Source organism: Colias philodice, chromosome 15, assembly GCF_061535455.1.
Source record: "Colias philodice isolate Cphi_HAF_F1 chromosome 15, ilColPhil1 Martin Lab GWU primary, whole genome shotgun sequence".
Lineage (NCBI taxonomy): Eukaryota > Metazoa > Arthropoda > Insecta > Lepidoptera > Pieridae > Colias > Colias philodice.
In genome coordinates, this window is record NC_143100.1 from 7,687,268 (window position 1) to 7,714,011 (window position 26,744).

The 26,744-nt window shown below is 31.8% G+C and overlaps 6 protein-coding genes across 8 annotated transcripts; 3 read left to right on the plus strand and 3 right to left on the minus strand.

Annotated features, from left to right (window-relative positions):
• Positions 1–461: 461 nt before the first annotated feature.
• On the plus strand, positions 462–1,665 carry Roc1a (Regulator of cullins 1a). The gene is made up of 5 exons (XM_089704443.1): positions 462–675; positions 804–831; positions 1,046–1,167; positions 1,292–1,377; positions 1,480–1,665. Exons 1-5 carry the CDS (start codon positions 583–585, stop codon positions 1,490–1,492), a joined length of 342 nt encoding a protein of 113 aa, XP_089560569.1. The 5' UTR covers positions 462–582; the 3' UTR covers positions 1,493–1,665.
• Positions 1,654–6,913, minus strand: Hmt4-20 (Histone methyltransferase 4-20). Of its 2 annotated transcripts, none has more exons than XM_089704440.1 (3): positions 6,661–6,913; positions 6,021–6,350; positions 1,654–5,929 (listed from the first exon to the last, which is right to left on the minus strand). In XM_089704440.1, the coding sequence occupies exons 2-3, from the start codon at positions 6,339–6,341 to the stop codon at positions 4,166–4,168; spliced, it is 2,085 nt and encodes a 694-aa protein (XP_089560566.1). In that variant the 5' UTR covers positions 6,342–6,350; positions 6,661–6,913; the 3' UTR covers positions 1,654–4,165. The 2 variants fall into 2 exon arrangements, with proteins under 2 accessions (XP_089560566.1, XP_089560567.1); XM_089704441.1 differs by lacking the exon at positions 6,661–6,913 and adding an exon at positions 6,450–6,551.
• A 3,075-nt stretch (positions 6,914–9,988) lies between these two features.
• On the plus strand, positions 9,989–16,515 carry LOC149482351 (mitochondrial ornithine transporter 1). Its single transcript, XM_089704427.1, has 7 exons — positions 9,989–10,271; positions 10,916–11,008; positions 11,350–11,594; positions 11,799–11,945; positions 12,247–12,379; positions 15,064–15,261; positions 16,312–16,515. Exons 2-7 carry the CDS (start codon positions 10,939–10,941, stop codon positions 16,431–16,433), a joined length of 915 nt encoding a protein of 304 aa, XP_089560553.1. The 5' UTR covers positions 9,989–10,271; positions 10,916–10,938; the 3' UTR covers positions 16,434–16,515.
• Positions 16,516–16,592: 77 nt separating this feature from the next.
• Positions 16,593–18,290, plus strand: LOC149482352 (uncharacterized). Its single transcript, XM_089704429.1, has 2 exons — positions 16,593–17,275; positions 18,030–18,290. Exons 1-2 carry the CDS (start codon positions 16,962–16,964, stop codon positions 18,259–18,261), a joined length of 546 nt encoding a protein of 181 aa, XP_089560555.1. The 5' UTR covers positions 16,593–16,961; the 3' UTR covers positions 18,262–18,290.
• A 581-nt stretch (positions 18,291–18,871) lies between these two features.
• SkpA (S-phase kinase associated protein 1 SKP1-related A) lies at positions 18,872–19,971 on the minus strand. Its single transcript, XM_089704428.1, has 2 exons — positions 19,792–19,971; positions 18,872–19,701 (listed from the first exon to the last, which is right to left on the minus strand). The coding sequence occupies exon 2, from the start codon at positions 19,699–19,701 to the stop codon at positions 19,213–19,215; it is 489 nt and encodes a 162-aa protein (XP_089560554.1). The 5' UTR covers positions 19,792–19,971; the 3' UTR covers positions 18,872–19,212.
• A 2,543-nt stretch (positions 19,972–22,514) lies between these two features.
• Positions 22,515–24,931, minus strand: LOC149482354 (transmembrane reductase CYB561D2-like). 2 transcript variants are annotated; one of them, XR_016316668.1, is made up of 3 exons: positions 24,454–24,931; positions 23,514–24,360; positions 22,515–23,482 (listed from the first exon to the last, which is right to left on the minus strand). XR_016316668.1 is itself a non-coding variant. In XM_089703816.1 (2 exons), exons 1-2 carry the CDS (start codon positions 24,637–24,639, stop codon positions 23,848–23,850), a joined length of 699 nt encoding a protein of 232 aa, XP_089559942.1. In that variant the 5' UTR covers positions 24,640–24,931; the 3' UTR covers positions 22,515–23,847. The 2 variants fall into 2 exon arrangements, 1 of the variants encoding a protein (XP_089559942.1); XM_089703816.1 differs by having other exon boundaries at positions 22,515–24,360.
• Positions 24,932–26,744: the final 1,813 nt, after the last annotated feature.

Sequence of the window (26,744 nt, forward strand, 5' to 3'; positions counted from 1 at the left end):
AGACTTACATAATAAAACATACGAAAATAAAAGCAATGAGCAGTTTAGTGTATTTGACGGCCTTATCACTTAGTAGTGATTTCTTCCAGGCAACCAGGGCAGAGGTATATTACATAGACTAAGCCCTAAGGAATATTTATCTACATACCTTAACCGCTACCCTCCAAACAGCAAACTTTGAATTTCTAGGAATCTGTGTCACAATCGGAAATAAGGTATAGAAACCAGTAATTAATTTGTTTGGTTCCATTTTGGTAGTTTCATAATAAAAGTGATAAAATTTATTAAAAAAATATATAATAATGTCTATGCTATAATAATGCGACATGCGATATTAATACGATCTATAAATTGATAAATTGCAAATTTTGCAAATCGATACACCGATTAGCTACTATGTATTATGTATTCTGTGGCGAACCATAACAAAGATTCTACAGTCGTTGGTCTTTTTCTAACGTCACCTGTCATTGTCATACATTATCCGTCAGGCGTCAACTGCACAAAAAAATTACAGAAAATTGCAGTTCATAACAATTTTTATAATTTTTGACAAAAAAGTAAGGTAATCAGCAAATAATTATGGCATCGGCAATGGATGTCGACGAAGAGGAAGTCGAAATGGCGTCTTCTAGCAGTGGTAAAGGAGATAAAAAAAGATTCGAAGTGAAAAAGGTTTTTACTTTATCCATTTCGCTAACTCATCCTTTCTGTTTGTACATAATACTACAGTTATTTGTTGTGAATTTCTATTATTATAGCTGTAATGAATTCAATTTCACCGGTTTTATTTCTTTTTTCAGTGGAATGCTGTCGCTCTGTGGGCCTGGGGTATGTATTTGAATGTATATAAACAATCATAACCTAGAATATGACAGTTAAACAAAGAATTTAGGTACTTCGCTTTCTTTGCTAAACTTTTACGACATTAATTTTGCATTTAAAAAATGTCGTATTTTCAATTTTATTGTGTAAATGATGATTGATCCTGGCTATATATACTATTGCTGATGGATCCTATTTTATGAAGAATGTTTTGTTTTAGATATTGTGGTGGACAACTGCGCTATTTGCCGCAACCATATAATGGATCTTTGCATAGAGTGTCAAGCAAACCAGGCATCTGCAACCAGTGAAGAATGTACAGTTGCTTGGGGAGTGTGTAATGTATGCATCATTTCTTTTTAGATATTTATGATTTTTTTATAAAATCTGTATATCTCATAAAACAACAATGTAAATTAGTATATTCAGTATAGTTAATAGATTCTAATATGATTATAAATTTCAGCATGCATTCCATTTTCACTGCATCTCTCGTTGGCTCAAAACGAGACAAGTTTGCCCATTAGACAACAGAGAATGGGAGTTCCAAAAGTGAGTATACTATTTCATCATAACTTTATTTAACTAGCTCTAGCTTGTTCTCATGTTCAATTTTATATTTGGTTAAATATTATAAACTATTCTCTTTTTCAGGTATGGACATTAATAATGTATCCTCAGTGTCAGAAGCCACCACTTTTTAATACTATTGAACATGTCATAATGCATTAAGATTCCAATAAATTTACTTCAAGTATGATAATCTCATTATTACTTGTAAAACTAAATTGTAACAAAAATGTTTTTGGTAAATAAAAAAATAGCAAATATTCAGCCTGATACGTAATATTTATTTTTAAAGTACATAACTCTGTACACTTACACATTCAGACTGATAAATAATTACATATCTATAATTATATTAGGTTCTTGCAGCTGTGTGCACCAAACATAATATGTTTCAGGTTCATTTCTACCCTTAATAATACACAGACATGTGACAATGTCTAAAACAACACTTTTTATTGATGAAAATCACAGTTAAGGCAGTTGAATGTAAACACTTAATACTATTGCCAATCCATCCGAAAAAAAATCACGATACATTAGGATTTGAGGCATTTAATTACATATTATTGAAAGAAATGTCCTATAAAATAATTGCTGTCTTGTTGCCAAGTAGCAATTGATTACAATTGATTTCTTATATAATTATTCTATTCCTTTTGGGAATATCACAAAAGCTAATTCCATTTAAGTTTACCACTAGCTAATAGAATTTACATTTATACATTGCCAACAATGAAATTTTACACGTAAATGATGCGCATCACAGGAGTCTTAAAATTGGCTAACTATTTTAATGAACAAAGATAATTTATTAAGTAAAAGATGAGCAAATATTTTTAATAAAGAGATTGAAACAACGTTAACAGTCAATAAACATCACATAAATCCATTTTAGAATACTTTCGTTCCTTAAAAATATTGCAAGTAAAATGTGTACAGTTGCTAAATACTGAGCAACTTTCAATTAAATGTTGGGCAGCTCTAGCTCTGGAAACTCCTAGCAAGTAGCAACTCAGATAAAAATTGTTAACATGTCCAGCATCACATCATAACATAACAACAAGTCAGAGTTCTAATAAGAAAAGATTGTGTAACAAAAAGATCCCTAGTGAATGAGACCAGTCTACATTATTTTTAAGTATGTATAAGGATGAAAATATTTAAATTTTAAGTCAATTAGCAATCTTAATGTGTCTCAACTCTCAGCCAATGCAGACAAAAAAAGGTGTACAAAGTAATTTAATTAATCTCATGGTTCACAAACCATTTATTTAGTCGAAAGGGAGCATTTAAAATATGTATATTATTTTAGAATTATTCAGAGCCAATATTAATTGAAATGTTTACAAATAATTAATATTGTCCAGAATTCAAAATATTTCTTAACAATTCTTTTTGATAAAATGGTATATATAGAAAAATAACTATTGACCATCTCTCTCATATTTGCTTAATTTCGATTGCTTGCAAGTTAAAATCAATACTAACTTGTTAGAAAACATAATATGCCAAATGGTTTAGATGTCGAAAATTCAATTAAAAAAGTTAAACATGAACTTCTACAATTTTCCAATATGACTAGTAATTAGGATTGATCTAAAAATCGTAACCGTGTATCTGAAAGCATACTAATTACTAATTAGCCTTGGTACCATGCATAGGGGAAACTGATTATTTTTGCCTTGCGCACCATTTACTTATACATTTATTTATAACGCAGTTTGCTATTAATTATTTACAGTTACGGCCGGAATTACATGAATTTTTAAATTTCGATACACAAAAAAAAATTTGGTCCTGGTCACTTCAAAATCCAGATACTAAAATAACTCTTAACAATTAACCATCACAACATCCAATTTTATGAGTTTAAAAATACATGTCATTATAATAAAATATTCAGCTTATGTCCAAATATGTTAATTTTTAAATAAAACAAAAACTATACATATATGTACACATTTATATACCCTGCACTGGTGTCTTATTTATAAAAGAAACACTAATTATTTATTTGATCAGTATGGAGAAAAAACCAGGACCTCGTTTCAAAGAAGTAATTCCGACGCTTTTACAATGCTAAGTTGCATTAATTAACATTATTTTATACAAAATACTTTAATTTACATGATCTAATCCACTACAAATATTTAATTTGATCATAACATTCAGAAAAGTGTTACTATTTGTATGTGTTTATGGAATGAAGTGAATGAATAATACAATGGAAAGCTGGTTATTTGCAACTTCAACTTGATGAAATATATAGTATCAACTTAACTGCTCTGTTGTCTATGGCCAGCCATTACACAAAAAGGTCTGAAGTGACAATCATACCTAAGAGCTAGCACGCACGAGCAACTTTGTCTCCGCAACTATTTTGTCTCTCCACCCATGGGCTAGTATGAAAGTGCGCGCACGTAGCGACGCAACTCCCCATACAAATTGATGGGAGAGACAAAATAGTTGCGGAGACAAAGTTGCTTGTGCGCGCTAGCTCTAAGTCAAAATTAAGTATTATATTTGTTATAACAATTTCAACATATTTTCCAATGCATAGCTTTTACCTTAAATTTTTGTGTCAATGAGTGATGATTTCATCATTAATATTTATGGAATTAAAACAATAATAAATAATGCCTATCACACATTTGAGTCCAAACCTCACGTCAAATAAATACTATGTAAAATAATCCTAGTCAGTTGAGATAATTAAACTAATAATTGAATATAAAGCGGTGGAAATATAACAATAAGGTAGTTGCGGCTGTCAGTCTGCCGTGATGGCAGTGGGTAAGTCAATAGTACGACTTTCATTACCAAATATTAACCTTAAGCGTTTCATAGGAGGCAGAGGACGGATAGGACTATGTTTACGATGTCGTTCTTTTGATCGACGTCGTTTCTTAATTCGCCGCGCCGTTTCAGGGTCAACACCTTCAAGTCGCAATACTTCATACTCAGGCTGTTCTGTTGTACTTCCACAATCCATTACTTCCTCTACCACAGGGCTTCTCTTCACTCGCAAGGTCAATTTTAAACCTCTCCGTGGAGGAGTACATGGACAGTCACTGCTCTTATCTGCACTACTTGCTACCCACGGAGGGCCAGACTCTGACTCCTTTTTTATTTCGTCAGTCCTATTTATATTTAATACATCTGGTTTTCGATGTTTGTTACTGTTATTATCATTAGAATCAACAGGTTTAACATTTTCTCTAAAGTCACAAATTTCACTTTTAACACACTCTTCATTTTTGCTACACTCATTTGTTTCAACTTTTTCTCTGACATCAGAATTATCTATTTTCACTGGAGCGCATGCTTCACTTTTATCTAGTAGAGATTCCTTAGTATCACATTCACTCTCTAGACCTACAGGCTCAGCTTTGCAAACATTCACAGGATTTGTTTCCGTCTCACATTCTATCTTTTGATTATCTATAGGTTCAATTTTTATGTGCTTATTTTCTTCTAATGTGGGCAAATCAGGTTCAGTTTTAGGAGCCATATGATTTGTTGAAATCTTAGCCTCTGTACTGCTTTTGGAATTGCTTCTGGTTTTGGAACAAGTTGATTGAGATCCTGTATCCATCAGACGTTTATGACTTCTTAAAACTATACCAGAGTGAGAATCGTTACTGCTGCGTGAACTCGTTATACTACAACATCGTGAGAATGATGTTTGACTTTGTGATGTAGCAGTGTGAGCTGTTGTCCCATTTATTGCTCGACCACTATCTCTACGTCGTCTCAATCTTTCACTTCTGCTAGATACAGAAGATTCCCTACTGCCTTGAGTGTCCTTTTGCTCTGAACCATCTACAACATCAGCAATGCAGCCTTGTGCAATTAAAAGTTCAGCATCATACTTTGTCAAACCCTTTTGCTTCATTTCTTTCATACTTAATGGGGATACAATGTTAGATACCTGTCGACTGTTTATTCGAGGTTTTTCATTATTTTTATTATTAACAGATTTTTGTATAAGTTTTGCTTTAGTTCTATTAATTCTATTGTCAGTTTCTCTAAATCTATACCTTGTAGCTTGTTCATCATTATGTGCATTCTGAACCGAAAATGCGCCTTTACACCTTCTTTCACAAGTTTCACATTCACAGTAACAATTTCCATTTCCAAAAAAGTCTTCACCATAATAACAAGTTATCTCTTCACCAACTTCAATGTCTCTCAAAACTCTAACAAATGCTTTGCCTCTGTCTGTTGCTTCAAATGTACAAGTGGGCCTACAGTCATGGTTAATGTAAGCAGCAGGACCCAGCCACAACTGTGCACAATTTTTTCTGCAGCTATACATTACTGAAAAATCATTCTTTCCGGGATGTAACAGTTGTTTTTCTTCTTCTTCTGTCATTTCAGCTATACAGCCAACTAAAAAATCTATTCTCTCATGCTTGTAAAATTTTTTGGTGGTAGAAATTTTAGCTCCTATGCGGCCTTCCATTGAATATCTATAACAAGGTTCAATAACAAAGCCAGCTTTCTTATCAAATACCCTTAAATAGCGATATATCTGAAAAAATATAAAATATTATATTTAAAATTAAGTTTTATTAGATATGAGTAACACAATACAATTTTTATTTAATGTTTTGTATACTAACATGTTCTCTTAGTTTATTCTGTTGATGTTTATTTTTACTAAAGTGCCTTGGCATCCACTCCCCATTAGCTAATTTTGAATATGCCTTATTATAATCTTGTGTTTGAATAAACTCCTTGATGATGTTTTTTAATTCTTCTTTATTCGTCTTCAAAGGCCTATAACGAATATTCATTTTATGTGTAGTAAATCCAAGATATGGGTCCACTATGAGCGCCGTTGCCAAATCATCGTACTCGGACAGCTCGCGAGGTGTCATACCCATTGGCTGCATCTTGTGGAGCGCTTGCCTCCCTGGATATGAAGTTGATCCAACAACCATTCTGAACACCTAAACAAAGACGCTAAGTTTGAAAGAAATCGAAGAGGAAACTTCTACTACATACTTAATTGTAACAGTTGATAATCTATAAATCACAAATTTGCATACACTTTATAGAGGACTAATACTACACATTTATGGAAATTAGGTCTTTTTGAGAAAAACAAAATTATAAAAGCACAAACATGGCGGCCGAGCATCAAACTTAAAATGAGACACGTCAAATATTTTTCATGATTTTTGTTGTATTAAATACATAAGACTACATATATATAAAACACAATAAAGTAGCACAAATTCTTTATTGAAAGACACTCACTTATCTTATTAAAATTACTTAAACATCATGATTATATCCATCAAGAAATCCATTAACATAACACTTCGCGATGCAACTATTGGAATATAAGGTTATTTTGGTTTTCTTACAAAATCAAAAAATTAAAATTTCTGACTGTTTCCTAAGCTTCATTATATAAATCAGAACAAATCTGTTTTTAACTGAAAAACTTAAAAGAACGCTGAAAAACAACCATGTTTTCGTTCACTTCATTCATATAATAATAGCATTTACGATACGTAAGTGGTAACTCCATAGATGCAAGGATGCATACATATGATATTTTTTAAATACATTTATCACAATTTTAATTATTAAAAATAATGAAAGAAAAATAAAAATTTAAAACCAAAACTTCATGTTGAAATATGTACTATAGCACAAAATATTTTTTTATGTCTTCTTCGTAAATGCACACTTCCAGTTTCAAAAACGAAATTCATGTTAATGGCAATAAAACTTTGTTTTAAAAATTAAAACTTTTATATGACTGAATCAGTATAAATTCAATTTTACTTTCTTTTTACTTATTTATAACAAAGACGCTAACAACTAACAGCCACAGAACTAAGTAACAAAACAAAACTTTTAGAAATATCACTAGATGACCGTGAATAAATAATCGTTAATGTGGTAACAAATAACAATACCTATATAGATCTAGGGGTATGTTACTAATTACTATATTACTGGCTCTGTGGGGTCTATGGCCTTGAGCTTAAAATATGTACCTCCGAACTTTTTATTCCTTTATTCTATACTAGCTGTGCCTCGCGGTTTTACCCGCAGTGCTCCGCTCCTTTTCGTCTTAGCGTGATGATATATAGCCTAAAGCCTTCCTAGATAAATGGGCTATCTAACAACGAAAGAATTTTTCAAATCGGACCAGTAGTTCATGAGATTAGCGCGTTCAAACAAACAAACTCTTCAGCTTTTATATTCTATAATCTATATATTGTTTATGATTCCGATCGGATGTCATTTCTGCCGTCCTTTAACTAGAAAGCCGTTAAGCCCACGAAGTGAGATTCGAGTAAATGGCAAAAAACACGGAAATCGTTATTTCTTAAAAATTATGACACTTAGAATAATTATTGTGAGATACATCGATCGAAATTTAATTATATTATATATAAATAATAGTTTTTACCCAGAAACTGTTATAATTTATTTTTAAATTCAATTTTTCTCGTTTAGTTTAGCATATAATCTGAAAATTTTAACTATTTACTGGGCAAGACGGCCGTTAACATACCATAGCGACTTTTTAGCTAAGTAATTTAGTATTTTTATTTTCATTTTGTGATTTTTTTTTATTTAGTAATAAAATGCTTACCTAAAACGTCGTTAAGCTACTATAACTACTTTTAAGCTATGACTTTCGCTTTAATTTAAATTTCAAAAACTTAATAATCAACGGTTATGGGCTTTTAGATGCTTTTGTACTATGATTCTATATAGTTGTACTAAATTTTAATCTTACTAATGTTAAAAATTTGCTGCTGTCTGAGGCTTTGCTCTCGGGAATTACATCCTCTAGGTCAACCAATGGAAAGGAAACGGATCAAAAGCTTTTAGGTTTAAGTATTAAGGATTTAAACACTATCTAAATTAATGGTTTTTGCGTCTGTTTGTGAGTAACAAGTATTGTAACTCTTTTACTAAATGACTCTTTTAAGTTGTTGATAAAATTAACCTTTATTTCTCGTCATGTTCACGTTTATTTCATTACAGAGGCTCATTAAGGGGTTAAGATTATAGATAAATCTTCTCGCTTTTCTTTTTGGAACCGTATTTTCATTTAGAATTGCAATTATAACGTTATTTTATAAATACTCTTCTGCGAAGCCATCATACGAGTCACGGATATGTGAGTACATAACATAGAACCACAAACAATGTAAACATAAATAGTTTCCTGAAAAAAAAATTAAGACTTGTGCAAGAGGTTTTTTAAAAAAAAAACGGCCCTGGTTTCAATAGGGCTTCAAGCTCTTACATGTGGGATGCTCTTAATAAATAATGTAGAACCGCTTATCAAATGATTAAAAGACTCTTTGTCTTTCATCCACATTTAGAAAATATAATATACCAAAATATGTGGAAAATAGCAGGAGGTAGAAAACTTTTTATTTGCTACCATGTAAAAAAATACAAATCTTAATAATCTAATATAAAGAAAAGAAAAAATAGCAATAGTGGCAAAATGATCTCCCGCGGGCGGGTCAAAGGTAGTGTACTCATAACAATTTTTGTATTACCATCTCTAGTACATTGCTTGACAGTCGATTACTTATTCCACTCAAGGGGTAAATTACATAATTAATAAATCGTTTTAAAAATTAAATACATAGTATAGACTGCCTATGTCTTCTTTCTCGGTTACAGAGACAAATCTGCAGAGTCTAAACAGAGAAGTACGATTGAAACATGATTGAAAGTTCGCACTGTCGTGACCATTACCTACCAAATTTTCGTAACTTTGACTTGTTATATTTTCCGTAATTCAGCTGCTAGATTATTTAAAACTTAGTAAACTTGATCAGAAATAATACGTCTTGTAAAAGAAAATCAAAAGCAATCGGTACTCTGCTTGGGGGCGACATTATTTCATCATCACTCTCATCCCCAAAACTGATGCATCACCAGAATCGGATAACTGCCTTTTAGCTAAAAAATGAGGGTTAGCTGCTTTGTAGCTAAGCAAAAAAGTGTTATTAGAATTTGTCCTAAATAAAATTACTTAACTAAAAAAGCGTTAAGGGCGAGTAACTGCAAATAAGGTAAGGATTTCCATTGGAATAGTTATATGAAAGCTTATCATAAAGCAGTTATAGTCCTTCTGCGTCCCTATAGTCAAGTATAATCTGATAACGTACTTTTAGTCAAGTAAAAAGCTAAAAAATAATTATTAAATCTGGCGGTTAAGGTACTTTAAAGGAAATTTAACGAAGTAGTGTTGGTTAGACGCTTTCAAGTTATGGAATCGCTGAAAATTGTGTTATTTAACGGCTTACAATATTTTCATATCTCTATAACTATTAATGCTAGAGAAATGATTCTTAGACAAAAAGATAGAGAATTTAGAACTCTTTCACCCTACATTTAAAACTGAAAATTGACCATTTGTTGTTTAACGGCTTTTTAGTTAAAGGACGGCAGATTTGTGTGCTTATTTGATTATATTTTTTAAATGGCTACATATTTCAATTAATGTCATTGTCATTTATTGACATCGCGGTACTTAATACCTAGGTACATAATACAAATTTCAAATTTATACCAAGTTTGAAGTTAATAAACTTGAGATGCTTTCATGTTTGCTTTCATGCTTGAGATCGTAATTCGTAAAGACTATATAGAGAGTGATTTAGATATAAACTATTTTAGTATCGTGCTGTATGTTCAACGCGTTTAGATACTGTTTAATAAATAATTTCATAGATAAGACTTATCTTCCATTGCCCTCCCGTCCCTCTTCATTCCTCCACTTCTTAGGCCTTAGCAGAAACACTATTGTGTGATAGAGTTCGAAGTTAACAAAAAACGTGGTTATTTTATGGTGAGATACAAATAAGTATAACTATCAGGTAAGTTTTGAAGCTATGTATAACAAAGTTTGTTATCATTTTAAAGTAATTTACAAATGCAATTAATTGCACAACTTCACATAAAATTACATACCCTAAAATTCTTGACCTCTGAATGAGTAATACAAAAACTTAATTAAGTAATGCTAACCACACATTATAATTTGAATCTAGAATATTAATAATTCATCATGTCTAAAATATAAGAAAATAATAATAAATAAAATAATTGACATTGTTAAACTTAATATTGTAATTGAATTTTTCTTAATATAACATATCTTGATCTTGGGGTAGCTTAAGTACTCAACTGCAATAAAAAATATAATTATAATTGTGTACATATTTATATTTTATTAGAAATTAAATATAATTCTAAGAACAGGACAATATATTATATCAAAACTATGGAAATAAAGTTTATTACTTATTTTTATATTTTGGTTTTATTATTTTAGCTATACTTAAACAATACAATTATATTTTCTTTTTGTTTTTTTGCTTGTTGTGTTAAACTAGATTATTACATATAAATAACTTTAACTGTTTTTCAATATTTTATTATATTTTTAAGTAGCTTTTAGTAAAGGTTACCTCAAATTGTGTGTTTGTAGAGTTTTAATATTAATTATTTTTTCTTGCAGCTATATAATAATAAGAAATTAAAATGGCACACTCAACTTCTTCCGGAAACAATCTTAAAAGTGGATTGATTGACTTCACAGCTGGATCACTAGGTTCGTAAATAATTTTAACTACAAAAATATTTATTATACCCCTATTTTTGGTATTTGTATCAATGGTGTGTAAGTGAATACTTGTTAATAATTAAAAACTGATAGAGCACAGAACCCTAATTATGAACAATGATATGACCTATTCTAAGAAGTTGGCAAATCTATATATGTAGTTGGTATATTTATCAAGTAAAAGTGAAAATTAACATTATGTTTATTAATCCTATATGTTGGACATCAATAAGTTATTCTATTTCATAAATACATTTTAAAGATTTGTTTTCTGCAACATTAATAAAATAATTTATAAAGAGACTATCATGTATTTTGTTATATTTTAGGTGGAGTTGCTGTGGTATATGTAGGTCAACCGTTAGATACAGTTAAAGTTAAAATGCAGACATTCCCCCACTTGTATAAAGGCATGGTTGACTGTCTCAGACAAACGTTGAAAAATGATGGTTTTGTAAGAGGCTTGTACGCAGGCACTACTCCAGCTATCATGGCTAATGTTGCGGAGAACTCTGTTCTATTCGCAGCATATGGCTATTGCCAGAAGTTAGTCTGCAAGATGACAGGCACAGAGGTGATTGCTTATACAATTTGAATTAATTTTGTTAATCCAAACAATTGAGTTGTTAAAGGAGTCAGGTTAAAGAAGTCTTTGGAATCCTTTATAATTAAAACCATGGTTTACTAAACTATGTAATAAGAATATTTACATTTTTATCTCATGATGTGAAAGGTCTTATAAATAAAATTTTTGTTTATTTCTTTATTTTTGTTTTAGAAAGTAGACCAATTATCAACGATGGGTAATGCGTCAGCAGGATTTCTAGCAGCGTTTTTCTCATCATTTACCCTTTGTCCGACAGAGTTGATCAAGTGCCAGCTCCAAGCAATGAGAGAAGTTAATGTGCAAGGCTCACAAACAGCTGTATGATGCCTCTTTGGGTATTCCAAATACATACAATATTCTCATTAATAATCACATATATTTATGCATACAAGTATTACAAAAACATTGGTGAAAACAGAATCTAAGAATAATATCATTAGATTCAATAGTATATAATTACGCATCTCTCGAGTGATGATGTCATTATTTTAATCTTATTTATTTATCCTTGAAATTTTCCATATTTTTCTTCTATTCAATTTAACCTATTATGATAATTGATAAAACATAATTATACCTTTTGATATAGTTTATTCATAAACATTATTATTTTTTTTAGATGAAAATTACACCTTTGCAATTAACGCAGCAGATATTTAGACAATATGGTATACAGGGTCTGTTTAGAGGATTGGTTCCAACTATTATGAGAGAAATGCCTGGCTACTTCTTTTTCTTTGGTGGATATGAAGGTAACTACTTCACTACTAAAATTTTATCAAACTTATAAAAAACGTCAGATAAAATAATTTAAATATTAAATATTTTCTCAAAATTGTATAAGCTAGGCTAGGCGTGAAAAATCAGATTCTAAGAATATGTTTGGTACAATTTCGTATATTTTATAAAAGTAAGGATTTAAAATGAAATAGCAATATAAATATAACGGCATTACACGTGATTGTAATAAAATATGACAATCATAAATATACACTTGCTACTTTATTAGTTAGCAAATAATATATCCACTCATTACAAAGATTAAGCAATCTGTACTTTCAAATCTTGTGTCAGATAACAATTATTAAATAAAAGATAAGAGATATGTATTATTTATATTATTATGACGAAGTTTTATTATGTACACAACTAATTTAATTACGGATAATACAGTACATACAGTCAGGATTATACCAGATTAATCTGGTTTATGTTTTTGGTATCTTTGAATCTTGCCAAAGAAGTTTCACTTCTGACACGTGTGGTCGGCACACACGCTCTTTTGAGAAATAGTTGCAAGTATATTTAATGACAATGGAAATTGTATGTTGGCTTTTAGCGCAATCATTACTTGTTTGGACCTTCAATAGCATTATGCATTATGATAAGAATAGATGTGATAAAAGGATACGTTTATATTATAGGTTATTAGGTTCTGATAGGTCAAACTTTAATAATAAAGAATTATCAATAAAGATATTAAATAATATTGGCTACGCAGCTGTGTGAAAAAATAGATATTGTTAATTGTGGCGCGTAAAACAAGTGTTATCTGTTGATAGATTATCGAATAAAAGAGTAAAAAATCCTTTACGTTATATTATCTTTATAGAAAACCTGCTGTTGCTATCGTATAATACAAACTTTTAACTTTGCTGAAATATATTGTATTTTTAATTTTTATGTTTGTTTTTGTATGAGCTAAACTTTTTTTTACCTTTTCTCTTTCTCATATGGAAAAATATATTACTATGAAACTGTAATTCTTTAAACTGAATTATTATTATTAGGTACTAGATTAGACATTATTATTTTGGTGAACAAAACATGCAATGCAACATCTTCTTACATAATATATTAATTATAGGAAGTTAATGCGTAATAGGCGTTGGTATAGGGCATAGGCTATAGGAATTAGGTCAATCAATCTCACAGATCAATCTGAACGCTTCACTACGCGTGTTCCAATACCCACTTGGTTTATTTATTTAAATAAATCATTTTAAAACTAGGGCAGAGGCGGCTCGCCCTAAGGAGCGCTGGTGCAGTGAACTCCCATAAATAATTATAATAAAATCATACTCCTTAATTTAATTATTAACATTAATTATTACTATTTAAAATCAATCGTAATCTTTAAAACTACTGTTAATATCAATGAATATATCCATCATTCCATCATCCCATACACCTGTATAATACCTACTGTATTATGTAACGCGCGAAGCGGTGCGCTCACGATTGCGCTCCAATGAAAAAAGATTTAGTACATTTCCTAATACGAAATCCAATAGGAGTGAAAGAGAGGGTTTTGCCAGAGCCCTGCGCGTGAAACAAAAGATTTTCTATGGAAAAGTAGCAAAATTCGGTGCGCCGCACCCGCAAACGTTGCCGGTTCGTTTTTACCGCCCGGCAGGACAGCGATTGCGACGTTGCCAGTTGCTACGTCTATAATATAAACAAACACTCGACTCTCGAGTCAACTTCAATGCACGCGCGCGATTCATGCAATTTTCTAATTAAAATTATAAAATACGTGTTGAAATAGCCTGTACTTATCAGTATTACTTGTGAGTGTTAAAATGAACAATAATTATAATGTGGCGTTCATTAAAAAGTGTGATAAAACGTTACAAATTCGGCTTGAATGTAAAGCTAAGGGACCGCCACGGCCTGAACTTGATCTTACGCAAAAATGTACGACAAAAACGAAAACATAATATGCGCGTGTGTTTAAATCTGAACAATATGTAAAAAAAACCGTGGTTGTGTGGTTGTGATGAAAGCAACAACAGATATTTACGAATGTCTTGTCGCTTTAAGTTATAGATATTTTTGCACACCAAAAAGAAAGACGTATGTAGGTATTTCCTTTATAGGTAATTTTTTTGATAAATGTACTGCTTTACACCATGTATTTTCAGTGTTTTATTTCAAGTGAACACCCATAAAATTTTGTCACGAGCCGCCTCTGAACTAGGGTATTGCGAAGTAGCTACCTTCACATAGATCTGTGACATAGATATACAAGTATGATCATGATTCATGACACTGACTTTCTATTCACTCTCATTCTATTCTAGTATCATCTTCTAATATTCGTATAGGAGGTAGCAACGTTGACAAGAGAGAATTTTAGAATACTTGGTTCTTTGATATACTGTTTCTCTTCCTATTTCGGTTAGAGTCCGGGCTGTCTGGCTGGCCGCAGTAGTTGCGTTTATTAGTGCGCATCTTATCTGCACAGGAAAATATCCTTAATTTAAAGTCATTTATTAACGCGTAATTTTTAATCTTTTGCCTTTAGATAGAGACATATTTTTTTTTATTGCAAGACGTTTTTTTCGTTGTAAAATAGGTGCCATACGCAATTTTTTATTTCAAAATAATTAAAATGTCATAGAAATAAGTGAAATGATTAAATATTTGATTTCAGGTACAAGGGCTCTGTTAGCCAAGCCAGGGCAGTCCAAAGATGATATTGGTTTCCTGAAGACAATGGTGGCTGGTGCTGTCGGTGGTATGGTTCTGTGGACGGTGATCTTCCCATCAGATGTCATAAAATCTCGTATACAGATTTCAAATGAGAAGCAGAAGTTCTTAACAGTTGGAATGGATATAATTCGTAAAGAAGGTCAGTATCTATTTTACATTTACTTTAAATATTTAATATAAATAATTATAATTTTAAGTCTCAGTGGGAGAGGGTAAGAGCGTATACGCATTATGCGGGTAACCGCATTGCGGGTAGCCGTCCGGCTGACCGCAAGCACAATTATGTACGTAATATTCATTTCTATGCGCACTGCGATGCGGCTACCGCAGACCGCACAGTGCGCATAGAAATGAATATTACGTACATAATTGTGCTTGCGGTCAGCCGGACGGCTACCCGCATAGTGCGTATACGCTCTTAGGGTTGATACGCACTATGCGGGTAGCCGCAATGCGGCTAGCCGTCCGGCTGACCGCAGGATGCGGTTGCGAATGCGGCCAGCCGGATCGCGGGCAGCCGCATTCGCAACCGCAACGTGCGGTTTAAGAACCGTTGCGATTTGCGGTCATGTCGATCCATTTTAAAGATTTGCTTTATTTGATTTGCTTTGCTTCATTTGGTTGCGAATGCGGCTGCCCGAGATTCGGCTGGCCGCATTCGCAACCGCATCCTGCGGTCAGCCGCGCGGCAGTAGCCGTAATGCGGCTACCCGCATAGTGCGTATGAACCCAGACGTTAGAATTTAATTATTGTAGTACTCTTTATTCAATGACTAAATACGAAGTTTCATGTTTTTGTCTTCGATGATGAATAGACTTCCTGCAAATTCTTATTCCTTTTTTTCAATACCTTATTTAATAGGCAAATAGGCAATAAAAAAAGGATACATTTTGCGATAACTATCCTATGTCCCTTACTAAGATCAAAGTATATCTGTGTACGTACCAAATTAAAAAAAAAATAGAAAAGTTGTTTAACAGTATAGGCATGAAAACTTTATAGACACACACAAACAGACACCTACGTTTTTATTAAATTAGTACCTATGAAATACCAGATCAATCAGATCTGTTTTCTCTACAGAACTACAAAGACGCGGGTTTGAATTCCACCTCTTTAATCTTTTATCTATTTGAATTTTATCTATTCTTTAAAAATTTACAAAAATATAATTTATTTTAATTACAGGTACTTTGGCATTGTATAATGGTCTCAAGCCGACTTTAGTGAGGACCATTCCAGCGACGGCTGTGCTGTTTGTTGTGTATGAATATTCAAAGAAATTTATGCACCAGTCATTTGGTGACTGAATGTAGAGAATGAATGTTTGAGTTTCACCAAAATATTTTTATTGTAAAGAACTATGGTTGTTATTAAATTTATAGTTATACGGTTGTGTCTATAATTCGCTCACACACCCTTGCTTTCATTTCAAGCTAAGATATGGTTTCCTTATAAAACATTGTATCGTATATACGCTTATATACGGGTTGGAAATTGGATATTCGGAGCTATATGGGTAGGTCATGTTCTGCAAAATTAAGACAACAAATGGGGCAATTTTAGTACCCCATAACAACAAACAAATGAATTAAAACTGATAGTACAACAAAGAAAACTAGGTATCAATGAGCTCTTAATCTGCTTGTTTGTTTTATCAAAAAATTTATGAATTTATGAAACTTTTTGTTTCGAGTTCTATCACAGACCATAGAAAATTGATTAATGAAAGGTGAATGAAAGTCAATGTGATAAAATATTTCAGAAATATAAACATTGTTTTAAAACGAGTATATTTTATTTGTAAATTTATCCGCCTGTGAATAAACTGCAGGCCAATGTCCACTGAGGATTTTCAAGTACAAGATATTTATAGATATTCGCGAAAATCATTTAAGAACAATCGTACAAATATTATACAAGACTATTCAGAATATGGGCGAGATAACCAGGTTGATTTGACAGATTCACCAAGAAACGATTTAATTTCACCAGACGTCGAAGCACCCCGATGCAGCTGCGATGACTCTGAAGGCGAAATTGCGAACATTTTGCACAAGAAATGTCCTGTAATTGTGTTAGCCCAACAACAACTGCAAAGACTTTTAAACGAAACTGATCGACTCTTGTGCGATAATAATAATTGTTGCAGGTAGTTGTCTATCTACAAAAAAAAAATTAAAATACTTTTCATGATAGAATTTGTCAGGAGAAATCTAGCGAGCCCAACTGGTGAACCCGAATCCTCGGTCTCCATTACTAGACCAACTTGATGTAACATTGATAAATATTAAATATTATTACTTAGGTACTAGAATTCGGCGTTCTCAAAGAAAATCCAGTTTCTGTGGGACTTCCGGGATAAAAAAAAATAGCCATGTCTTCTTCGGGGTCTTCAGCTACCTACTCTTTCACGAAAATACTACTGAACCTATTACAATGAAATTAAGCACACTTATAGAGGGTTACTTGGATTAACACATAAGTTAGGGTTTATCCCGGAAATCCCACAGGAACGGGAACTATGCGGGTTTTTCTTTAATAACGCGGGCGGGAAGCTAGTCTTTTATATATTTTACAGCTTGACCTAATATAATCTTATATATAAAATTCTCGTGTCACAATGTTAGTCTGCATACTCCTCCGAAACGGGTGGACCGATTCTCATGAAATTTTCTGTGCATATCGGGTAAGTCTGAGAATCGGCCAACATCTATTTTTCATATGTACCACGGGCGAAGCCGGGGCGGACCGCTAGTAAACTATATTATGTCACTTCTATTGGATTGAAATTTTCTATTAAATTTTGAAAATTTCCTTTTATTGTGATCATACTATCTGATTGATGACTTACATAACTTTAAATAGCAATTGACAAACTATTTCACTAGTCGTTTCTGTTTCAGATCAGTGTATGACTTTTTGTACTTGTGTAAAGAAGCAATATTGAAAGAGAATAGATGTCAATGTGCTTTAATTATTCTAGCTATTCTATCGTTTTTCATAGGGCTTTTGTTTGGTGCTGCTTCTTGCGGAACATACTTAAGAAAATTTAACAGCCCTATACTCTCATGCATTGACAATTTCTTCATATCTGATAAGTACACTCAAGACAACACATTACGGGCTATTGTTTAAGAATGCCATGTAAAATTACATTTTTAATTCATTTAGGGTTAATTTTCTAAGTAATTTATTATAATATTAAATTTATTTTTTAAAGTTATTTGTTTTTATTTATTAACCCAAGAGCCCACAACAGCCAGACCTTCGTTATTTTATAAAAGTTTCTCTGTACAACCATGGTATAACTTAGCTTTTATACTATAACAAAACTTAGGTACTATTTTATACACCTTTACTACCTGTTACCTGCCCAAATAACCACAACCCAAACTTGATAGTCGCTGGTCGTTCCTATCTGTATAGGACACATATATAGAGAAACTTTCAACTTTTATAAAATAATGAAGGTCTGGCCATTGTGGGCTCTTCATCTATATTATGTGTAAGAAGCAAATCATACTTTTAAAACTGCAAAGCTATTGTGTATTCTTACAACACTGACTTTGATTATACTGTCACACGTGTGGAGTCAATGTAAAATATGATAAATTTGTTGGTTTCAAATGTTTTGATAATTATTATTTTTTGGGTTAGTTGTTAAGTATGAATAATTAAATGCTTTATGTTATATCCTGTTTTACATTTACATAAATAATTAATTAAATTAAGTAAAACCACAAGAATTGTTACATAGTTTTAAATACTTATATTTATATATGAGAATGGTTTACATTACAATTGTCTTAAATTTATATACCTATGTAAGTAACGTGATAAAATCAATTTATTACAGCTGGTACTAATACAAATTAACAAAATAAATAAATTGGGATACGTTGACACCTTTTCTATCCACAAAAATCACATTGTTATATTTAAATTAGTTTTCCAATAAACTGAAGGATTTTTTTATTTTCTTCAGACACAGTTTATGTCAAAAGCAAAAGACTATCCCTATTGATAAATTTCAAAGTTCATTGTTTTATAAATACCAAATGAAACCTTAGACTAAATCTAATTTAATTACTTCTCCTCACACCACTCGTTTTCCTTGCGCACTTGTTCCTCTTCAGCAGCAGTGAAGTCATTCTTGATGTTGAAAGTTTTCCGAATCTCCTCTGGTGTTTTACCTTTTATCATATTAGCTACAGTTTTGCACGTAACGTCCAACAATCCCTTTATATCCAGGTAATTAGCTGCTAAAATTAACTCGAACAACGTGCCTTGATCAACTTTCAAGAAATCGGCATCCCACGAGGAAATGTCATCAGTACGCTTTTCTTTGTTTTCGTCATCTTCTGGTAGAGGTGGATCATCCTTATGGTAAGTTGCCCATTGAATAACTTTCTTCAGAATAGCAGAATTAACATTCGGCAGAGGAACCACTTCTTCTTCGTCATCGTCCATACCCAAATCTTCCAACATAGTCTTTATAGTGACGGAGCATTTTGCAATTTCGACATCCACGTCAAATATCTCATTATCTGAAGACTGTAATTTTATGTTTGGCATCTGAAATGGTTTGAAATTTCATTTAGTACTTATAATAAATATGCGTCGCCATCTTATCTTACTTTATAAATAGTTTGCAATAATACATACCTTTGTATTTTTCAAACCGAGATGATTGTAGAAAGCGTATAGGAGCGAATGAGAACGTTTATTTATAATTTTCTAAAACAATGGATACTAATCTGTGTAATCGTGTATTACTTGAGCGATCAGCGAGCGTTCAAGCGACAAGCACAAAATACAAATCAAGATTGATTAGCATTTATTTTTAAATTTTAAGTCGATACAGCGAGTCAACGAGTCATTTTGATATGAGTTTGACAGTTTAGTAATTATCTGTGGTATCTGTGTTACCAGAAAATCATTGTGAAAAACTTAGGTGAAAAACATGATAATCATGGAAATATACAGGGCTTTAACAAACACCCTGGCTTTGGGTCCGACAAACCAAATAGGCGTGTTCGGAGACCCATTTGGCGAATACAAGTGTCAAGTTGGCCGAAAAAAATCCTTGGCCCCCTATTTTTTTTTAATGAGTGTTTACGTGAAAACGACGTGAAATATCGCGCCTTATCACGGTCCATCCCCGCTGTACGTCAGCTCAAGGCTGCGGTGCTGGATGTAGGTATCCTACTGACGATCGTGCGCGCATCAAGCATGGCATTTAAATCGAACGAAGTTAACCCTTATTAAAACGCTGGGAGCTATACTTCCCACGTCTCAGATTGAAGTAAATCGTGTTTTATTTTTATATGCTTAAACCTAATGCAGTGTAATATTTATCTACGCAATCTTAACATTTTAGAGAACTTTTTTTCATGGAAACAGTTTTCAGAGAATTATTACGTTCCTGGGTAATTAAGTACCCAGGAACGTATATTCCTTGTATATTCCTTTTTTGTTAGCTCCTCCACAGGCTCGCGTTTGAATAAGGGTTAACGAGAGGACGTGTGTGAAAATGCCACTTGCTTTATCAAAACGCCTTCTTACTTGGTGATCGCTAGCGAGCCATTCCAAAGGGTATTATCTTTTAAATGCTAGACTGTGGTCACGTTATTGTTAATAGTATAGGTAAACCAGAATCTGATGGCAAATTGGGAAATCAAAATTTTGAGTGTGCAACCCTAGGGAAAATGGACTGAACGATCTTGATACTGCTTATTTTTTATTTTGTCCTCAACATCATTAGTCACATTACATAAGTGAACAATACTGTACTTAATAATGATATATCCACTTAATATTATGTAGGCACATACTTACATGTATAATATACATATTACTTTTATCTATGTAATACATATTATTATTTACACATACCTATATTTGTATATTCATTAATCATTATCATTATGCCATGTAAAAATATGGATGTAATGATAATGCAGATCAAAACTAGATTGCTAATATTTTTTTATAAAATAAAATAAAAATAAAATAAAACTATGTTTATTTTCGTAAGTATTAAAGATACACATTATAAAATTGACTTGGACAGCTTGGACTTGACGAATAGCCGTATTGGAAACTCCTGTAATAAGTTTTCATAAAATTATATATTGTAATCAACAAACAATATTATAGTTACCTACTTATAATATTTTTTATTTTAAGTATCAAAACGGGTAAGTCCAATTTACCAATAAAATATTCAAAATTGAAAATTGTGATGTGTTTGACCCTTCTTCATCGAATGTTTTTCTATACACATTATAAACAACACCTCTTGCTTGTGATCGCAGCGGCTTTTTCGACATTTTCGAAGATTTTTTAGACAAAATCCTAAAAATTATTCATCAATTGCAAAGAAGACAAATAATTTGACAACCAATTTGATAGTTGTCAAATAAAATTGCCATATGAAAATCTTTTATTTCGTAAATATAAATATGCCATCAGATTCTGGTAGACCTATATTAATGTAACTAGGTAGTCAGGGGCGTTGCTACTTGCTACAGATCACCACTACAGCCGTATCAACGATACGAATTACGGCTCAAAAATTACGGGGCCTACTAATGTGTGTATTACGAAAGTGCCTAAATTTAGTATCGCATAATCCATACTAATATTTGTATACGTAGTATATTATTATTAGTCTGTGCTAATATTATAAATGCGAAAGTAACTCTGTCTGTTTGTCTGCTACTCAATCACGCCTTAACTACTGAACCAATTTGCATGAAATTTGGTATAGAGATATTTTGATACCCGAGAAAGGACATAGGATAGGTTTTAACCCGGAAATCCTACGGGAACGGGTTTTTCTTTGAAATCGCGGGCGAAGCCGCGGGCGGAAAGCTAGTATTATATAAACGACATCTTAATATTTATTTTTCTGGTAACAAAAAAAGTAACCGCCTTCAAATGATCAGATGGACAAAATTTTAATTGGGCCAACCGGAACTAGCTTTGAAATAAATTAAACCGACTAGTGCGAGTCGCAATCGCGCACAGAGTTCCGTATAAACCACAGTATAAACAATAAACCAGTTTTTTTATATGTTGTACCTAACTGTAAATTTATACTTTTCGTATTTTTCTTTTTCTGTGCTATAAGAAGTTGCTTCATATTATGGTTCACGGCCGGGTAGTACCGTGTCTTATACCGTGTAGGATTAGATTCCCTGGGAATGTCCAAAATTGCAAAACTTTGCTATATTTGGCTTACGATTGTGTCTGCTTATATTTTTTACAGCTCCAAAGGACCGTAGACTTGTCACTTCGGTACCTATTCAGTATCACAGATAAATTTCAGCTTGATAAAAAGGGTACCTACGTTCCTTTTAAGATTATAAAATAAAAGATTGATAAATGTTACATATTTTATTAAATAGTTTATAATTTCAATTGGTACATCCAATGTTTAAATAGGTAAATGCACATCTATTATGTTTTACTCTAAGTAACATTTATACATAATATGCATATTAGGTACAATAATTTTATTTAAAATCTTAAAAAATAAATTGTACTTTGTAGTTAGGCATACATAAATATTACAAAAAACATGCAGTGAGACTTTAGGTAATTATTGTCTCTTGTGAATTACAGAAAACATTAGATCATATCCAATTATTGTAATATGCATTGATAATTTATCTAAAGTACATATAAATATTATATATATATATTTTATAACATGCATTTTATACTAATACCTACACTAATTGGAATGTTCTACTTACATTATTTAAAGTAAGTAAGTAAGTACATACATTGATTTCTACCTTATCTTTAAAAATAACTAACAAAAAAATAAAAAATCACTACTTATCAGGAACCTAAATTTGGCATCCTTTTAAACTGGAAGATTATAGTTTCTCAAAATAAAGTTTTATCAAAAATTTATATAAGTAAAAAGTTATCAAAAGTCTTAACACCAATAAATTAATTTATAAAATACAGATTATAGAGAGATTTCTGTGAGAATAATAATATATATTTAAAAAATAACTACTGATAAGTTACATGAGAGAATAGAGATAACATTACTTGTATTGAATACAGTATAACAGTCAACAGATCCATACAATATAACCTATTGGCAAGCATAATATATTATATAAAGTCAATACAAACAAGATATTTTGTTTTCAAGTAAAATTTTAAGTCAGTAAAATCGCAAATTTAAATAAAACATTTTAAATTCTTTAAAAATTCATCAAAAATATTATGTACTATTAATATTATATTATTATATTGTATAAATTTTTATAACAAAGTTAAATATGATTTTGAATATATGATAATAAAATCAGTTTAATATGTAGTAGACACACTACTTACAGACATTTACTACATAACTAAACTACTACTTACAGACATTTACTACATGACTAAAAGCCCCATAGTTATATTATTGTAATATTTTTTATATTGTAGTTAAATTTGTGACCAATAAAGACTATGATAATAATTGTAAGTATAAATTAAATCTTAAAAAGGCATCATACAACAAATATAAAATCAACAAATTACAATTAACTAAACTTAATAACAAAACAAAAAATGAGGTTTAAGGTTTTAGTTCTGAAATATCCTCTAATGCATAGGTATATGATTAACATTGAAAGATTACATACACACATATACTTATTTTCAATCCAATCCATTGTAAATCTCAATTTATTTCAAGTGCTGCATTTAATTAGCATAACCAAGCCTTTCTTTAAGACGAAAATATACTTTAAGGGTGGGTCGCAAAATCGTAAGAATCATCACCAACAAGACCAATACTAAACATATATATCTCAATAATTCGCCAAAAGTCCACCAATTTGAAAAGTTGCCTAAAATGATAGTTATTACACCTAAACATAATGTTATGAGCCCTACAGAGGCATGCAATATTTTGGTATAAATAGGAGCTAGAAAATCTTTCAATTTAAGACTATACAGAGCACCAAGACCTCCAATGCTTGTACAAAATGCAAATATTATAGCAGCAAGCCCAAATTTAGCATGTAAAGATACGAAATGAGGTTTTTCATGTATAATTTTATTTGTTAGAATTATAATGAAACCTATTAAAATAAATGTTACTGCCATCAATTGCAATACCCAATGTCTGGCACTGCGTAAACGGATAGGCATCCACTCGGTAGCAAAGTCACCAGGAGTTACTGCATTGACAGCAGTACACATGAATATTAGCCACTGAAAATAAAGAAAATAATGAGGCATCATTATTATTTCTAGTAAAGTATCTTATATTAGACATACTTACTTAAAAATATTTAAATCACTTACCCCAATGGACATAAAAATAGGGTGAAAGGAGAATAAATTTACTCCATCTCTAAAACAGCAATAAATAATAATGGCATTAAATAATAATGCGCATACATTATTAGTTAAATTCATATAGCTTGGTTTTGCGTTGCCGCTCGGAGGTACAAGATGTGATGTTTCTGTAGTGCCGTCCGTAGATGGCATATTAGATATTATTAAATTGAAATGGCTATCAGGAAAAAAATGATATACTACGTATTTTTATAAACACTTGCGACAATACTCGTACACCAATCAATAGTTTGATAAAGAAGAAACGTCGCCTGTGCAATATATACGTATACTTTTTATACATATATTTATTTATATACTTAAATATAATACTTTACATGTACGAATGATCGAAAAGACTCAATGTAAAATATTTCAATTTGTACGTTCCGCACTTATAAGTATAACGCGCAGCCAGCTGTGCGCTTCATGAACAATTGACAAATGTGAAAAGTGAAAACTGTAATGTCAAAATTGTCAAATGACTATTGATTTGTGAGTTTGACATTGAAGGTGCGCAACAAATGATATGATTTGATATTTGACATCTGTTGATGGTAGATTTTCATTACATTTTTATGTCTGCCCACATTAAAGTGTCTACGAAAAAAAATGTGCTCATATCTTGCTCATATAAATACAATTTATTGATATTATATCTCGTTGTATAGTTGATATTATAAATATTTTTCTGTGGTTATACTCAAAAGAAAAATAAACTTTAAAATAGGTACTTATTATATTTTAATTAATTGTACTAGTTACGACTTCTTTATTAATATATGTTCAATATTTATTACTAGCTGTGCTCCGCAGTTTTACCCACAGTGCTCCGCTCCTGTTGGTCTTAGCCAGATGATAATATATTATAGCCATGGACGTATAAAAAAAGACGGACGGTATATCGCCTAAACATTGAGTGAAGCCTAGTAATGGCGGCGAAACATCCATGTGTGTGTGCCATGTTGCCATGGCAACAGCTGTCCTGATGACAATGGCAGCTGTATTTTTTTCTATAAATTTTGCCGTAATAATTTTGTCATTAAAACATAAAAGAAATAACTTGCTTCCCTGTGGAATGTAATCCCTTGTGTTTTGTTATTTAAAATTGTACTGTTGCGACACCATTTAACCACGCAAGACGGCATTTTAAATATTTTTTGTGAAACAGTGACGCAGTTAATCAGTCGGTAGTTCACGACGTAATGGCGGCCGACTAGCTTACTATGGTGAGAGTGTGTGCGTGTTCATTGTCTTTACACGATCGCTAGCTTACTATGGTGGCTTCACGTTGTTTGTTCGTAATACGGCGTCCGTCTTTTTTTATACGTCCATGGTTGTATATATAAAAATTAAAAACATAGCGGCCCGCTCCGACTTCGTACGGGTATAAAATAGATAGCCGGGCGGCCGGCCGGTACCGCCGCAAACGCTACGTCCCGCAATTTTTAAATCTGTAATATCTTCGAAAATAATCACATAAATCATACGGTGTAAAGGGCCATATAGATCTATATTAAATGAACAATGTATTCAAGGTATTTAATTGGTTAAGGATTAATGCTGTATTGGTTAAAATCGCATCGAAAATTAGCCATTATTTGTCGTAAAAAGTAAATGAAAAAAAAAGTTATTGTGGGACGTGGGTTATCCATAAGAGATAGACATATACCATCGCGGACTTTTCTGTAGACTTTTTCAATGTGTATAATACTTAGTACATTATTTTCATAAAACTCGTAGGGTTCAGCCTGCGTTTGCAATGTAAGCGGAAAAAATGTAATTTTTTACGACATCACATTAGAAACCTCAAAAATAACAGTACTTCTCCACTATTTAATGAATGTTATTATACATATAAACCTTCCTCTTGAATCACTCTATCTATTAAAAAAAACCGCATCAAAATCCGTTGCGTAGTTTCAAAGATTTAAGCGTACAAAGGGACATAGGGACATAAGGACATAGGGACAGGGAAAGTGACTTTGTTTTATACTATGTAGTGATAAGCTTCTTGGGGCTATCTAATACAGAAAGAACTTTCAAATCGGATTAGTAGTTAGTTCCGAACAAACCCTTTAGCTTTAAAATATTAAGTATAGATTAGTTTAAGTAGTAGTATTGGTATAAAATTTAAATTACTAGCGACCTGCTCCGGCTTCGCACGGGTAAATAATATAAAGCCGGGCGGCCGGCCGGTACCGCCGCAAACGCTTCGTCCCGCAATTTTTAAATCTGTAATATCTTCGAAAATATTC